General features: G+C 34.5%; 1 protein-coding gene across 3 annotated transcripts in view; it reads right to left on the bottom strand.

The window, feature by feature from the left end:
* The window catches only part of NIPBL (NIPBL cohesin loading factor), a 173,818-nt gene that overhangs the window by 29,498 nt on the left and 126,728 nt on the right, over positions 1-17,592 (bottom strand). For all 3 annotated transcript variants that reach the window (XM_068422204.1, XM_068422206.1, XM_068422205.1), the window contains 13 exons: positions 15,100-15,297; positions 14,857-14,928; positions 14,682-14,771; positions 13,360-13,463; positions 11,712-11,798; positions 9,307-9,538; positions 8,290-8,441; positions 7,388-7,468; positions 6,220-6,320; positions 4,222-4,360; positions 3,932-4,014; positions 2,763-2,895; positions 1,730-1,873 (listed from right to left, as the gene is read on the bottom strand). In XM_068422204.1, the coding sequence (XP_068278305.1) occupies positions 1,730-1,873; positions 2,763-2,895; positions 3,932-4,014; positions 4,222-4,360; positions 6,220-6,320; positions 7,388-7,468; positions 8,290-8,441; positions 9,307-9,538; positions 11,712-11,798; positions 13,360-13,463; positions 14,682-14,771; positions 14,857-14,928; positions 15,100-15,297 (1,616 nt within the window). The remainder of the gene's footprint in view (positions 1-1,729; positions 1,874-2,762; positions 2,896-3,931; positions 4,015-4,221; positions 4,361-6,219; positions 6,321-7,387; positions 7,469-8,289; positions 8,442-9,306; positions 9,539-11,711; positions 11,799-13,359; positions 13,464-14,681; positions 14,772-14,856; positions 14,929-15,099; positions 15,298-17,592) is intronic.

Here is a 17,592-nt window from a genome sequence, read left to right as displayed (position 1 = left end):
CTGCTGTTTAAAAACATCAAATCAGAATAGATTTTCTCCTAAATCTAATTCTACAGGTCATGAGTCCAAACCACAGTAGAGAGAGTTATAAGCATTCATCAATCATTGGGGAATATCCTGGTAATGATATCAGAGCGTAGAAGGAAATATCCAACAGAGTCTAAGTATTCAATTTAGCAGGAAAGAAAAAACTGTGGAGGTACAAGTTAATTTCTGAATGGAAATAATAATTTAAGGTTCTGATGATGACAGCTGAGTATGTCTACCAGTGGATCTTCTTATTTTCTTGCCATTTGAACAGCAAAGTGAAGCTTAGCCGTCATGTACACATTTCCAAGTATTTATTTGTTCTCATGTTACAAATAATTTATAAACAACACACTGCCCACCCTGACTGATCGTACTGCATAGTACACACCTTCCACAATGCACGGATGACACTGTCTGCCATCACTGATGCTAACCTTCCTGAGTAACTGAAAAAATGACTTTTAGCACTCAATTGTCCACATTTTATTTTCTGCAGATGCCAATGCCTAGTTACTGCCTGACCCTGTAAAAACCCCAAAACAAACAGAAAAATTCAGGTCACCACTAGGGTATGTATTTTTTTAGAGTATCTTTCAGTACTTTTATAACTTCTGGAGATAAGGAAAGAGAAAAGGATTCTTCTAAAGTATCTCCCTACAAAGTCTAATGTAGAATTGTCAGAATCACTGCCAACAGAGGAGAATTATAATCCCTTAACATACAGAAGTATAAATTGTATTAAGCCACAGACATAAAGATCTGACACTGTATGTTGTAGAATATTCTAATCAACAAAAGTTACGGGAAGTATCAGCCTCATAAAGGAGTAGGTGAATTTTGATTCTTTATTTGAATGCCTGTAAAGTGCAGAAGTTTTTCCTTCTGAACATACAGTGGCCTGTAATCTTCTGAACATAAATACGTAACAGTCATTATAAAGTATATGTAATAGATCTGTAGTCTTTTCAGGTAACTGAGAGGGAATTGAACTTGATATGACCATTCAACTTTAGACCATGCTGAGAACTGTTAGTAGTTCAGGAAGAAATGTATAGCGTCCACAAGAAATGTGCAAGTCCACATTTTTAAACAGACACATAAGATCTGAGATTTTCCTATCATACTACGTACTGTACAGAGCCCAAACGCATACAATGCTTTGATAACTCTTGCCACCCTTGCAGATTTGGAGCAGCATAGGCAGAAATGCAAATATGCACTCTCTAATGAAAGATACATGCAAGTCCATTTTTAAAAAAAAAATAAAAAAACCCACGATGACCAATACCAGCTACATCACAATAAAACTAACCTTACAGGCCTAACAGTTTAACTCTCTAAAGGCTGTATATGAGTGCCAGAAGCTCAGTTACCACTTTGTGATAGCAAATGCACATACCTACATATTTTTAAGGCCTCTTAAGATAGAATTCCACTGTTGCTCCATTATTTCTTCTGCATTGTCACAAGAAAAAATGCTTAACCACTGTTATTAATCACTTCATATGATCACTACAGAGATGGTGCAAGGAAGACATGAGCTAACAAATGTGATACTTATAAACTGAGTATATTTGATTCAGAAATCTGAACAATGAAGACTGATTATCCACAATGTCAGTTTTTCAAACATCTTTAAAATTTTCAAGTATTCGAATGGATACATCTCAATTCAGCTGGTACAGGATCTCTCACACACCTGTTTGAGGATTCTGGCTATAGATCCTTGATCCATTTTGCTAGTGACTGCATCTTTCCTCAGTCTTGCAGCTACAGTTCCAAGATAGTCAAGTGATGCAACTCTTAATGCCATTTCTGTAGATTTGTTACTGAACTGGTGAACCTAAGAAAAACAAAATAAACTGTTAAAAACAAATATTGATTTATGCAATTAATATTCTTCTCACAATAGATTGCTTGACCTTCTTAAAAATTCCACCTAACTTCCATGCTGCATATTCACTATTACATCACAGATACACTACCTACGTTACATTAATGTTTCTTCCTTTATTGTGTGTGTCTCTCTCTACAAATATGCCTGCTAGAGTTTTTTAAAATACATGTTTTTCATAGCATAAACTGGCCAACTAGTACAGCAGATATCCTTTGCAATAGCATAGATCTAAAGCACCATAATGCAACTTCCTCATTATTCACATTTTACCAGGAACAGGACCATAAAATATTTTTCCAAGAAACAGCTCAAATTACTGTGTTATTACATTGTAATACTGAAGAACAACTCTCAAAAACCACATCAACAAAAATATTCACATTCTGTAAAATATAATAAGTAAATGCTATTATTGGTAAAAAAACAAACCACTTAATTGTTTTCAGGCTCTGTGCTAAAGGAATAGTCCAGAGAAGATATTTAACATGAATAATTACAGCTGTTAGTCTGACTTTACTCCAAATGAATATCTACACTTATTAGATAGTACACAATGGCATTTTCTCATGTTGAAAATGTCATGGAATAGTGGAAATGGACTTCCATGAGAAACTGTATACATATGATCTTTAACAAGTTCCATATCAATGATCCTCTAACCCAAATTTTATTATCTATGTATTACATAGTAGTGATACACCTAAGAAAATCCTTAAATGCTGCATGTGTGTCAACAATCAGAAAGCATTCCTGTAGTAGTTTCAGCTGAAATAAACAAGTCTTCATTCTATTACGAAATAATTTAATATGATAGTTAAAAACAAGAATTCCTTACCAATAGCCTTCCTAATAAGCTAAGTAGCAACTCTGCAGCTGGCCATTCTGGTTTATTCACTGTGGAAAGAAGATCTTGAATGAAGTTTTCAAACAGTGGCCTGTAATCTTCTTCCCCTTGCTTACTGCCACACCTTTTTAAAAGAAAATGCATTTTGTAAGCAAATTTAAGAGACATTTAAGCTTTTCTTCTGATGTAAACAGATGTAATCCTATGTTTAATCAGAAAAGGTTTTATGCAATTCTAAAAAAATACCTGAAATATTAGCAGAAAAATTGTTTTATTCATTTACAGAAAAATAGTTTAAACAGTTATCACTCTAAGTTGCACTGCAAGTAAAGCAGCTAATCCACAATAGAATTTTGTTTCCAAGATTTTTTTATTTATTGCTTTGAGTTAAAGTCTGCATTAACTTGGATGGACAAAGTAGGTAAAATTCTAAAGCTCAAGCTGGAGTGGGGTAGAGGTGTTGTGTCTATATTCCTTAAGCTTGGTCTGATTTATCTGACAGTGATAAGATGTCTCAGTATTATGCTCCACAAAGGTTAAAATCAGAATGTAAAAAAATCAAAACATAACATACGTGAAAGTGTTTCACTTACATGTGTCATCCCTAACTTAAATGATACCAGAAGTATGCAGCGAGATTGCTAGATGGCTACTAAATAGCCTTTTGGCTTCAGAGTAGAAATTAACATGATGAAAACCTCAGGTCTTATTCTTAGAAATCCTTTGTTTATTCAGGTATACTATTTTTTTTTTCCATGTTGAGCTATTGATATTCCTAACTTTAGCTAAATGAAAGTAATTTTTAGGTTTTTTTATATCTTTGTCATTCTGATGACTGAATGAATATGGTTTCACCGCTTAAATATTTACTCAGCCTTCTCTTCCAGGCTTCAGATGAGTAACAGACCCCTAATAAAAGGATCCTACATGAACTATCAAACAGATTCTTAAATGTATAAAGAACTCCCTGCAGAATTTCTGTTCCACAAAAATTTTTGTCCAGACAGGCAGCTCTCTTAGGGATCTAGAAAGTATATTGTAATAAATAACTTTATGAGTAAGTACTTAGCACTGCGAAGTAGTGAGGTTTGTCTTAAGGTATGACAGACTTTATTTGGAGTTGGTTTCATCAATATGCTAGAGAATGCAACAGTACTTACTTCTTAAGGAAAATAGAAAGGAAGTTTTGTGCTGTTCTCATGGCTGTTTCATATGAGTTAGTAATAAGCACATCTTGATCCACCTAAAAATAAGATATCTTTGTCTATTATTTTAGCATATACAGAAATATGATTTCCAGATCAGCATTTCTCATGCATTAAATAATTACAGCAGATATAAAATGACAATGTTTGATTACCAGAGCACCATAATAAAATATTATAACTACAAACACACCAAGTCATTCCGGCACAAAAAAAAAAATTATCACTTTTAAAAAATATCTTACTTTCTTATTTGATTCCTCCTCTGAATTAGAATCTTTTTCTGCTGATGGTAAGTGCACCACACACTGAATAAGCTGCAGAACTAGTGCCGTTACCATCTGAATATACATAGGCTCTCCATCAGTGTCACTGCTGTTTAACCTGTTAGTAAGAAAAGACAGCATTAACACTAAAACTAAAGACAAATAACAAAAAAATTTTTGGTCCTCTATAATATCTTTCTAAAATTATTACCACAGCTAGAAATCTGTGTTCTAGACATTTATCTAATAATTTGCTGCTCTCTTATGCAGTGTAAGATTTGGTGTAACAAAACCAGTAAGTATTATTCTTAGGCAGAAGAGATGAACTGAAACAGCCCACAGATCGGCTATCAGCATATCTGTGAAGTTCAGCAGCTGAAAAATCTACAGAAATATTTAATCAATCAAACACCTACATGCTAAGGCACTTACTAATGGGTTTATTATGTGTAATGCCATATCCATTTCCAACACAACACAAAAAATACACCAAGCTGTTGCCCTAATAATTTATCACTTATATATTATTTAATGTACGTGAAATGTGCAGGAATTTACACAACAGAAAATAGTGACCGTGACCTGGACTGACTTCTACGAGAGTTACACCTACAGTAATCTGAGGTAGCATAACAGACTTTGAACTTCAGCATGCAAGTATCTTTCAGTGTGTCTTAAGTGTGTCTTTAAGTTGGTAAGACCAGTATGAATACACTTCACGTTTCTTCCATGATATAAGCTGAGAAATAGTATGGTGTTTACTACCCATACATATATCAACACCACCTATTGCTACCTTTAACATATGAAAAGGTGATAACCCCTGACATCATTCTCCCTAAATTCTCAAAATACTAAGTGGGCACAAACAGATCATATTATTATCTTTATTAAGTTATCTTTGACTACTTCTATAGAGAAAAACTTTTCATATCAAATTTTGTGTAAGCTGTACCCTTCATGACTGTAGCCACAGTTAGAGAATGCCCTTTAACAGACCACCATTAGGACTCTACAGATAAACAGTTCAGTCATTGTGACCTTCAGATAGCAATTTCCTTCTGATACAGGTCCTAATTCAAAAAGCATATCTACCATTTATGCTCCTGTTCCTACCACCTTCCTATTTGCTAGATCTCTCTGATGTCTATAACCAAAACAATAGGAAATACTAGGAACAAGCACTTATGTTAACATTAGGATTGCTGAATTCAACTTCAAAGTTTCAGTGTATTTCTCTTCCTGGATATTTCCTGTTCATCCACCCTGGGCTGGACAAAGTATTTTATTGACAATTTGTCTGTCTCTGCAGGCAAGATGTATGCAAGCAAAGGACAAAATCAACACGAACAACAAATGTTTTAGAATCATTTAAAGTGTCCCAACCTCAATTTTAACTGAAATCCAGTTCAGGTCAGATTCTTTCTCAGATTGAACCTGAACCTATGCTGTTATTCTGAAGATGCACTGAAACCCAGCTGAAGTGCTTAAAACACAGTTGAAGTGAACAGAGTAGCTCCTAAATGAAACTCATTCAAAGGGCTATTAGATTGATTTCCTTCCTGGAAAGAGTGCTCTTTATGTATCCTCAAAGAAACTCTGCCAGAATTTTCCTATTAAGCTTTAGCAATGAAGAAATTATGTCACTCCATAGAAACAAGAACCAAAGAATTTTCCAATAAAAAACTCTGAATGCACACTAACATTACACTCATTCACATCCTTATTGAGACAAATAATAAGATATTTCAATTATTTTCGTGAGCAGGCACAAATATGATGGCATAAGAAACAGTATTACAAGACACTCGTCAGGCAATTCTCCTCTCATTGTTTTGAAATATCAACCTCTAATAAAGCGCAGCTTGGGGAGTCACAGATTTTTAAAGAAGTAGTTAATACTGAAGCCTAAAATCCTACATCTACAGAACTGTAAATGCTATCATCTACAAGTTATTAATCTATGTCAGAAATTACCTGAAGTTTCTCAAACTCCTCTTGCTAGTTGGTAGTCTTGCAAGGGAAGTGAAAATTTCTTCTAGTATTAACTGTCTATGTTTTTCATACCTGGAGAACACCTATTTAACAGTTACAGGATTGTTAGAAAATTATTTATTGTTACATAAAATATCACTCATTAAATATATTATTAAAAACTATATATTGAAACATACACTTTACATGACAAATAAATTATAATTAATGCATACCTTGTTTTTAATGCACTACTTTGTTCTTTCAAAGCAAGCATTTCTTTATAAAATATATAAAACCTTTTTCAAATATAATTTTTTAAAATCTTCAAATAACATAAATGTGTAATAGCGCTTAAAAATACCTTCTGTTTTAAAAATTTCTGTCAATGGCAGAACATACTGTATAGGAAAGTCAAACAGTGTAATACTAAGCTTTCAGACTCCAATACAGAGCAAAATTCTGTGGTAACGTAAATTACATGAACATACTTATGGTTATAGAGCACATTTGACAAACCAGTTTTACTTCATATCCTAAGCTTTAATGTTTGACTGACATGACATATTCTTTCAATTTACAGGGGCAGGATTGTAGAGTTTGCCTCTCATTTTGTTTAGGCAGAATACTGGAGTATATCATCCTTACAAAGACGGAAAACTCCCACTTGAACAAGCACATCTGTGTTGTGCCGCATCTTTCCTGAAATAACATTTTATCTGCCCTGTGAATTTTTCACATAGCCACTTCTTCTGAGGAAAAGAATTTATTTTATTACATAGAAGTATCCTACTAGTTCTACACCTTAATCCATTGCATAAATTCAGATCTTAACACAGCAATGTGGTTTTCCTCATTTCCTAAGATTTCTTAAGACAAGAAAGGACAGGTAAGAGGAAGGGGTTCGTGTTTACACTGTAAATGGCATAACCAAAATTAAGAATTTCCTTGCTTAAGTAGGATATTTCTTCCTATAGAGCACTCTGCAAATACGGGCGCTCAGGTAGATTTAATACTGTTCCTAGATTATGATACCAAACTGTAAAAACATGCAAGACCAAAATTAGTTCTAAACTCCAATTCTCTACCAGAGAGAAAACACAGCCTCTGAAATACCCTAATAACTTTCAGAAGCATAGGAATACGAAACCGCAAATTAAAAAGTACGTACTGCAGTCACTAATTTGATGGCACATAACTGCAGTTCACTGACGTTTTCTACAAAGAAAGGTGTTATCCCCATAGACGATACCTATCAATGGAAAGAAATTGTAAAGAAATTATTTGTAAAGAAGTACATTTGACTAACAAAGTGATATTTATAGAGTTTCACAAGTAGGTTATTCATTCAGCAGCTAAGGTATTCAACAAGATGTATTACTTCATATTATTTACAAATAAAGTTATTAAAAGATATTAGAGAACAAGTCCTATGAGGAGCAGCTGAGGGAACTGGGGTTGTTTAGTCTAGAGAAAAGGAGGCTCAGGGGAGACCTTATCACTCTCTACAACTACCTGAAAGGAGGTTTTAGACAGGTGGGTGTCAGTCTCTCTTCCCATGTATCAAGTGATAGGATGAGAGGAAACGGCCTCAAGTTGCGCCAGGGGAGGTTTAGACTGGATATCAGGAAAAAATTATTTACTGAAAGGGTTGTCAAGCGTGGGCACAGGCTGCGCAGGGAAGTGGTGGAGTCACCATCCCTGGAGGTATTTAAAAGACGTGTAGATGTGGCGCTTAGGGACATGGTTTAGTGGTGGACTGGGCAGTGCTAGGTTTATGGTTGGATTCAATGATATTAAGTGTCTTTCCAACCTAAATGATTCTATGACTCCACACTTGAACACAATCAGGTTGAACTTTTCTTAAGTGTACAAGAAAAGCTATTAAGATTTGAACATTAAATGCTCTTCTCCTGCAGATTACCTACTACACAACAAACCACTCTGATGTTGTTAATTCAAAAGTCTGTACTGATTTCATACTTCATGTCACTAAGGCAATCATACTTCACATTCTCGCTGGGAAAAGAAAAACAAACATTCTCAGACACAAATGCTTCTGATAAAACTTACCTGAAGAATAGTTGTATCAGTAAGAAGCTGTATCTCTAGTAACTCTGACAAGCTGCTGACAATGTCACAAACTTTGTTATACAACATCACTATAACTCTTTGCTTGTGGGTGGAACATTTGGCACGTTTTGCTTTTGAACTTAGAACACCACCTAGAAAATAAAAAACATTTTTTGTGAGGGTGGTGAGACACTGGAACAGGTTGCCCAGAGAACTTGTGGATGCCCCTCCCTGGAAGTGTTCAAGGCCAGGTTGGATGGGGCTTTGAGCAACCTGGTCTATTGGAAAGGGGTCCCTGCCTGTGGCAGGGGGGTTGGAACTAGACAATCTTTAACGTCCCTTTCAACCCAAACCATTCTATGATTCTATGATATATTAGAAAGATGATCTTCTTCAAAAAGTGTCCCCAAAACAACCGCATGACTACAGCTTTGTAAAAGCAATTGCGTACGTAAGAAAAACTATGTAGTAGCATCAACTGGAAAGCAAGAATTTCACATGATATCAATTTTTCATAATTGCTCTGAATTCTGGATCCAAGACTTTTAAAAAGGTTCTTCAAGTTGGACACTTTTATCTAAATGTATGCATGTGACAACAAAACGCTAAATGCTAAACAGTTTTCACTGAAATAGATCATCACATACACAGAGATTACGACTATAAAACAACTTATTCCTACATATAATAACTATACACAGAAGCTGAACTTAAGACGAACTTCTAAATACTTTGGTTACATTGACATTATTGCAGTAAACCAAGATTTTGTATCACTATGTTATTCAGAGGACGCATTTCATTCATTGTTTTTTTTACTCTACATTTCATCATCCTCAAACTAACACAAAGCATTAATTCAGGATGTTGCATATGATATGGAAGAAATATCAGTATAAGAGTTGCATATAAAAATCTTACTCTAGAAAGTCATATCACTTGCATCATCATACAGTAGATTATGTTTCGATATTTTTTAATGTGGAAAGATTTTTTAAAATTTCCTAGCATACTAACCACCATGAGGATCCACTCTATACACAGGATCATACTGAGGATAGAGAGTGTTCTGCAAATGAAATTTTGTGTATTGAATAACTCTTTCTATTACATCCTCAATATATACTGCTTTAGGCATATTTGGTGATGTCATAATATTGATAGCAGTAAGACAAGCATCAGCAGATTTTGTCACTCTTTCCATAATAAGATCTCTCCATAATCTCTCCTCATCTTCAGTGTCATTATTCTGTAACAGGCAAGAAAAACAGGATAGTGTGAACAAGAAGCCAATTTTTTATCTTTATCAAGTAAAACATTACCTTAATATTCTTACATAGATGCATGTATAAAATGTTGTATTTCCTCAACTAATGTTTGTAATTAGCAACATGTTTGTAATATGTTTCCCTAAGTTAAAAGTCTTCAAAGTCTCACTGTATTCTTCTGCTAGAACACAAAGAAGCTTTCTGGGTATCACTGGGGAGCACTATGAGGGAAGATTGCCACATACTTCACTTAAGACTGATGTACCTTAAGCAAAACCTAATCTCATTCACCTAGCGTTTTCTTCAGTGGCCTATGCACACCAGTTGCTCCTTTGATAGCCTAATTTTTGCCACTAGAGGGAATTCTTACACAAAGAAGCCTGTTACAAGTCACACAAAACTCGTAAGTATATGACTTCTCTGATTCATAGACCAACCCATTTATTATCAATAGGTTTAAAACATGCCTTATCAAATATGTCCATTTAGATACCAGAGAGTACAGAATCTCTGTATTTCTGTGTTTGTACAAGTTACAAAAAAACCCACACATCAGGTTAATTATGACCACCCAGCACTACTTAAATATGGTAATAACATTATTTATAGCAAAACCAGGTAGTATTTTTCATAGCTTCTCTGGTACAGGTGTAGCCTACAGAGAAGAAGAATCTTTCCTGCCTGTATGACACCATAGTTCAATACTGTTGGCTTTCCTTGCAAAAATAAGGGGTTGGTGAAACCATATCAACTTTTTCCTTTGGGGTAAGATAATCTAAAACAATATCACAGTGCATTATATATATGATATATATGTATTCGTAAAATCAACAGAAATCTACAAATCAGGATATCCCTGCAAATTTCTTGCATAGAACTGCTTTAAGTCATCTGTTCCTTAAACAAATGTGGCTTAAAAAAAACCCAAGTAGTTTTAAATATTTTCTTTTTTTTTTTTTCTCACTAATCTTGGAAATAAAAAGAATATGCAAGTGCACAAAAAACATCCTAACATGGAGGTAGGATATCTTCACTGCACTGTAAAAGAAGTAAGCTTACTCCTTAGCAGAGGCTTACTTTGCCATAGTAATTTGAATCGTGTTTAATAGGTTTTAGGATAACCTAAAACTTGTTTGGCTGAAGATTGCTTCTTTTTTTAAGACTTGTCTCTGAATTGCCATCATTGGACAATTTCATGACTGCTTAATAATCTTGTTTCACTACAAAAAGCTAAAAGAAAAGTATCAGTTAAAAGCATTAGCATAAAGATTTATCACAGCGAAGCAGAGCAGGTAAACCAGCACCTTTTCTTCAGTATTGCTAAAGACATTCAGAACTGTATACTGAAACTTTGAAAACCCTGCAAACTATCTAGATGAAAGTATTTAGGTACAAATAATGTGTCTCGGGTTTTCATTTGTGAGTTCCGATTCTTCCTTTCCAATAGAAAAATTACTCTCTATTTCTGCAGATCAAGGCGGGTTTTTTCCCATAAAACTCAAGAACTCTATTCTTGCTAGAATATTGTTTTGACTAGAAAGTGTAGAAATAAAGAAATATATGAAATGTGAAATACCGCATACCAACCTCATAAAAACTCCAAATCCCCATGTAGTTTTAGGTATACCAGGAAAAAAAAACCCTAAAATCTTAAACTTCCTGTTAATTTTGTTTATGTTGACAACTTTAACTTTGCAGCGTAACAGACCTAAACAAAGCGCTTCCTCCTTTCTTAATGCTCAGGAGAAGAACGTGCTGTACATGAAAGCTGTAGTACTTCTTTAATTGTTTAAGGGATGTTTTAAGGACATGTAGCAAAGTAGCAAAGAAATGTCCAATGGTGCAAATTACACCAGTTACCATGAATATTTCAGGATGAAACTACAATATTCAAAATTGAAATAAAAGAAGACTCAGTTGCGCCCAATACACCTATTAGTTATCAGTACTACAGTAAAACATGTTCAGAACCAAAAATATATAATCAACTGAATTTTACTTCAAATCTTAAAATTTGGCAATCTCAATAACATACATATTACATCAGAAATTCCTTTCACACACATACAGCGTATTTGAACCTATCACTAAATAGGACTCAAGTGAAGAAAACTATTCTACACAACGTTGTGAATTATGTAATTTGAAACTCACGTGGTTAAGTAATGTTGAAAGCTTTGATCCATCTTGAATATTCTTCTCCAAAATGTTCAAGACTTTTACTGTTTTATCTGTTGAGAGCTAAAATAAGAAAAGAAATACATCAAACAACCGCAAACAAAGGCTTCCAAGTTCCTGAAATAATCACCATGGATGAAGGACAGAAGAACAGACCCTGTTATATAATCTGAAACACAAATTGTAAGCAATTTGAGATTAAGGATTGGATCTTGACTTCTGTGGTTTCTGACACAGCACAATTGAGAATGCTGATAATATAACTAAACTAGGTGAAATACATTCTAAGATTGCAACCAAACTGCGTTTTCAACCAGCAAAATCCATAGAAATAGTTTTAAAATTGCGTATCTGTCATTAATGTTGTATAGTTATACACTTTTGCTTCTAGAAACAGAAATTTACCAAATCAAGTATCAATCACAAATTCTAACTGATCACATACAGTTTTATTAGGAAAAAATCCAAATACCATGAACAAGCAGAAATGAAATTCCCTTATACTTGAGTGCTAATAAAAAGGAAATGTATTCTTAATAACAGTGTTAACTTTGAAGAACTAGCATATTGAAAAAAATAACTCAAACTCACTTACTGATTTTCTACAGAATTATGATTAAATAATTTGTAGAATATGCTAAACTCCAGGAGAGCCAGTTTCATTCATCCAGATACTACTGGCACTCATCTTTACAAGCAACAGAACTCTGATTTTATGTATGCATGTATGTATGTGTGAAAAAAAGGGAACAGAGGTTAAGGGTGAGAACTATCAGGAAAGAGAAACATTCAGGCTGACAGCATGCTACAAAGGAAGGTAGGGTGACTGAAGAAAAGTCCAGGAAAAATATCTAAATTTTGGAATAAAGAAAACCCTTCAGAGTGACTTTTATAACAAATGGCTTCACAGACACTTCATAAACATAGTAAGTGGTCATGAGCAGGCACAGTAAGGGTTTAACATAAGATGGCCCAAAGCCAAGAGCTCCAGGAAGATAAGGAAAGCAAGAACATTTTTTCTAGCGTTTGCACCAACAAAAAGTTCCCTTGAACTGAAGTTGGGAAGAGCATGGCAAAGAAACCACTAAACATAGTCTACAGAAAATGCATCTTATTATCACCTGAGGTGTTAAATCTTCTAAGTTTGAAAGGCCTTTTTGGAGATATGGAGGAAGCAGGCAATTAAGTGTGATGCTGGCTGGACACCATATATTTACATTGCACTGATGGCATATATCAGGAAGGGTGGACTTTTTTACTTTGCCAGCAGGTTCTGATTTACTGTGGTTGCTCAACACCTGTAAGGAGCAAAGCCTAGAGGCTGACGTACTTTTGTGAAAGTAGATTGATTATTTTAGATTTTACTGCTCAGGCATGAGCATTACATATTGGCATATAGTCAGCATTGACACAGAGAAAGATCATTCAGCAAAAATGTCTCAGCTTCAGAGACATGGCAATTAAGATGTGGTAACTTTTTAAGCACTTCAGCTAAGTCAGCAGAAGCACAGTATCTGTCACATGCACACCGGAAGAGGGCAGAATGTTACTATAGGGGACATAAATTTTTGTATGTTTAACAAAATTACATGTTCAAAAAGAGTTAAAGACTATGAAGATGTACCTTGTCCATAATGCCCATTGCCTTGATTTTTGCAGATTCACTACCCAACTCACTAAGCTGATGTTTTCCCAGTAGCAATTCCTGTGGAATCTCATCATCATCTCCTTTAAAAAAAAAAATCAAAAAATTAACAATCGTATTTCTAATTAGACTTCAAGGAAATCAGTATTTTACAGTCAGTATTTTACAGCCAATACGAAAAAGCCAACTGCAGATAAAGAACTGATTTTCCAAATAGTTAGCATCTAATAGTTCCATCTAATGAAGACTGATGATGACAACTTTTGGTTGTCTTAAAACAACGACTACTTGTTAAATATGACTGGTTCTGAAATCATTTAACAGCCTGACATGAGGCATCCATTTCTTAAAGTCATAAAATAAAAATGTTTAATATAGCAAAACCCGTTTATTGCAGCTCTTGTGTCATCACTCTCATTTCAATAAAACAAATACTAAATGATTGTAGTCCTAATTCTAAAGTTCAAATGTGGAGACGAGCAACAGATGAAAAACACAAATGAAATTAAGTACCTTGGGATACACTGTGTGTTACTCGTATTTACCCTTACAAAAAAACATGATATTACCAGACACAGAAAGAACCAACGACTTCACTTTTAAGTCCAAGGTTGCACACACTATTGCTTTAAAATCTGTAGTGAGTTGTTTACTATGCTCCTCCCCTTGTTCTAATCCTGTGATAAAGATGGTAGGAAAGAAAATTAACAAATAGTATCCATTTCAGTAGAAAGTCACCTTAGTCAACCTGAACTACGTCCTCAGACACTTAAGCTAAGCTGGCTGGTTTTCCACTGAAATGGATAAGGAGCATACAGTGATTCAGTGCCTCAGCTATAATGCACAAGGACTCTGCTGCTTGAATTGAATAATCAAACTCTGTTGGGTCAAAGGCCACAACAGATGCAAAATTATGTGCCTCAGACATTATTAGAAAGAGAACTATCTTACATCAGTGTTGTTTACAAAGAAATCTTTGTCAGAAAATAACACCCTAATGACATCCCAAAGAGGTATTCTTTCCACACAGAGGGGACTACTATTTGTCTTGCTATGATTTATGCTCCCCTTGGATTCTGCATGGAGGAGGAAGGAGGATCTTCTTCCTGCAGCAGCAAGCGAAATTGGAAGGTAAATGCCACCACTCAAGGTGGAAGCCATATAAATGCAGTATGCCCTAGCATGTATCACGGGCAATTAAATCACCAAGAAGGAAGTTCGAAAATACTGAGATACAAATTTTTTGGTGTTTCTTATGTTTCTAATGGGGGAAAGCATTTTTAAAATTTCTGACATATTACCAAAAGCTGTAAAATCCATGTCTTCCAAATTTTCCAAAATGTTCTCTATTGAAGCAGTAAACCTTTTGAAAGTTGAAGAATCCATCATTTCTGGTGAAAAAAGAAATTTATAAATAATTATTTTATATACAAAACAGAAAATACAAACTGTAGAAAATAAATCTTCTAAAATTACCTTCAGGTGTTAGTTTAGGTTCATAAGCTTTCCTCTTTTTTTGTTTTTCTTTTTTCTTCATTTTTCTAGCCACTAATTAAGAGAATAAAGAATTAAATAAATACTTTCTCAAAAATGAAATAAAGGATTATTTATATTTCTTGCACTTGTATTCAATACTGTTTATTTTAAAATGTTTTAACATATCCATTAAAAATGCACCAGCATTATAGAATAAAATTAAATTTTTAAGTGATCAGTTACCCTCACTGAGGCTAGGGGGAGAAGAATAATCATCCATGTCAGAGTCATCGGGACTGCGATTACGGTAACGGCCACTACCAGAAGTCCTCCTTCCTTCATGATAATGACCACTTCTTCTATGGTCACCAGAACTTCTTCTGTCATGTTCTTCATACTCCCAGGCTTCATCTCTATCCTTTTTATGTCTTTTACGAGAAGCTAGAAATAAAATTCATTTTCTTTATAAGTACAAAAATTCTACTTTTAACAGCTCAAAATTAAACAATTCTAAATATTTAAAAGATGTGTAGATGTGGCATTTAGGGACATGGTTTAGTGGTGGACTTGACAGTGTTAGGTTTACGGTTGGACTTGATGATCTTAAAGGTCTTTTCTAACCTAAATGATTCTACACTTCTAAGATTTGCAAGTTAAACACTATTGTGTAGCTGTTCTGTAAAACAAGTGAACGCTCTAAAACTATTATATAAAATTCTGTTATGGTATTATTCTAAAGATTTCTTTTGAATTACATGAAAACTGTGACTGAAACTGGCAAAGACACCAGTAAATATTTAAAAACACAAATTTACAGGGCATTTGTCCTTTTAAGCAAAGTAAAGAAAGTGGAACAAAACAAACTAAGTTTCATATTTTCATAAGAGAATGCTGAGATAATTTCTTCAGTTATCTGAATGGCGACTATTACTGGGTGTCCACATGTCAATCCAGTGATTGCTTTGCCCATCTAAAACAGCAAGTTCCAATTAGATTTGGCAATCTAGTTGCTTAAAGATATTCTGTTTTGCCAAGACAACTAAAATTTTGTCTTGATACATACTACAGGAAATTCAGTATAAAGAAGAAAGCTGGAGTCACAATTCTGGGCCAGACAGCAAGTCAGTACCACAGAAGGTTATTATAACCAGTGTTCAGTCAGGACCAAAAAGCCCAGCAGAAGTGAATGATGAAGAAACTGTAATAAATGTTCTATACAGAAACAGAGATTTGGTAGAAGTAAAGTGGGGGAGTGGAGTGGAGGGTTCTTTGTTATTTTCAAAGAAAGTCTTGTGTGTTTTGAAGGGGAGTGGGTGTTAAGATACAACAGAAAAAGGAGGAGGAGGTAGCTTCATCCATGAAATCAGCCAACTCTCCATTATCTAGATAACTGGGCTAGCAAAGAGATGTCTAACACAGATTGTGCTATGAAGATCAAAACAGCTCCAAAACATCACATTCTAGACTTGTGAACCTGCATATAACAACCCTGACATCTATGTGTCTCTACCAAAGCCTCCTGAAATTTAGAGAGGTATGACTGTGTATAGTTGTTGATATTACTGTATATTGTTGTTTCTGAGCAAAATGGCTCAAAGCATTTATACAGAACTGGAACTGCACTGACAAGTTCTTCCCACAACCTCAGTTTATTGAGAAGCATAGGAAACATACCAGGATACAGTCATGCCTGGTATATGTACCAGGATATAGTCAATAGTCAGCCCAGGCTCACATTTAATAAAAAATAATACATTAAACCTGAGGTGATACTAATGCTCTGCACGGCACCTTAGAGAAATCCCACTTCTGAAGAGGTACTACAAAACTTCTGCTGGGAGGTGGTCTAAGTCTTTAAGGTAATAACTCAGTTCAGGCTTTGAGTTGTACTGTTTCTGGATCAGACTTGCTTCTGGAGGCAGTACAGTCATGTTCCTGATGCCTGAACTACTAACACTGTCTAAAATGGTTGAGAGTTAACTGCAACTGAAAAAATGGAGGGCCATCTTGGATACCTGGAGTGAGCATATTGGAGAAGAAAGTGTTTTATGGGAAAAGACTTTACACATCTTAACCGACTCTTCTTCCCGCATTAGACAGTATTTTGCGGAGGCAGATGATATCTGTCTCCACAGTTAACAAATAATCAGTATCAATTTAAGCTCTGTAGGACGAATTCTAACCCCAGCTACACCTCCATGAGAAAAGTAGCTTTCAATATCACTTTCCAGCAGAATTTTAAATTGATCAGTTTATCAATGCTGCATGACAAAACAGAAAGTGTTACAGTTGTGCTGGCTCTGCAAGGCAAATAAGATGAGCAATCACTGCTCTAAAAAATTTATTTTTAGGTAGAAAAAAATGACTAAAAATTTAAGTATTAATAACATCTCAAGAGTTATTATTAATTTTATACATAAATAGAGACTATTCAGAATATAAATACCCAATTTCCTTCTGATTTCTGCCAAACATTTATGCAATAACACATTTAGCACTTACTGTATGAGAATGATTTCATCAATTTTTAATTTCTCATGATTTAATTTAATGGAATGCCCCTTCTTCATGAGATACTCAAAGAAATTTCTCTTCTTCTATAACAATCATTATTTCATATTTTTTAAAGTTCAATTTCAGACAACCAGAAGAATTCTGAAATACATCTTTGTAACAATACAAATCTGTTCAGTGTACTTGTCAGAAATTTTTCACTCTCTTGATAATTTTGTCTCG

Source organism: Nyctibius grandis, chromosome Z, assembly GCF_013368605.1.
Source record: "Nyctibius grandis isolate bNycGra1 chromosome Z, bNycGra1.pri, whole genome shotgun sequence".
Classification (NCBI taxonomy): Eukaryota; Metazoa; Chordata; class Aves; order Nyctibiiformes; family Nyctibiidae; genus Nyctibius; species Nyctibius grandis.
This window is presented reverse-complemented; position numbering and strand designations above follow the sequence as displayed.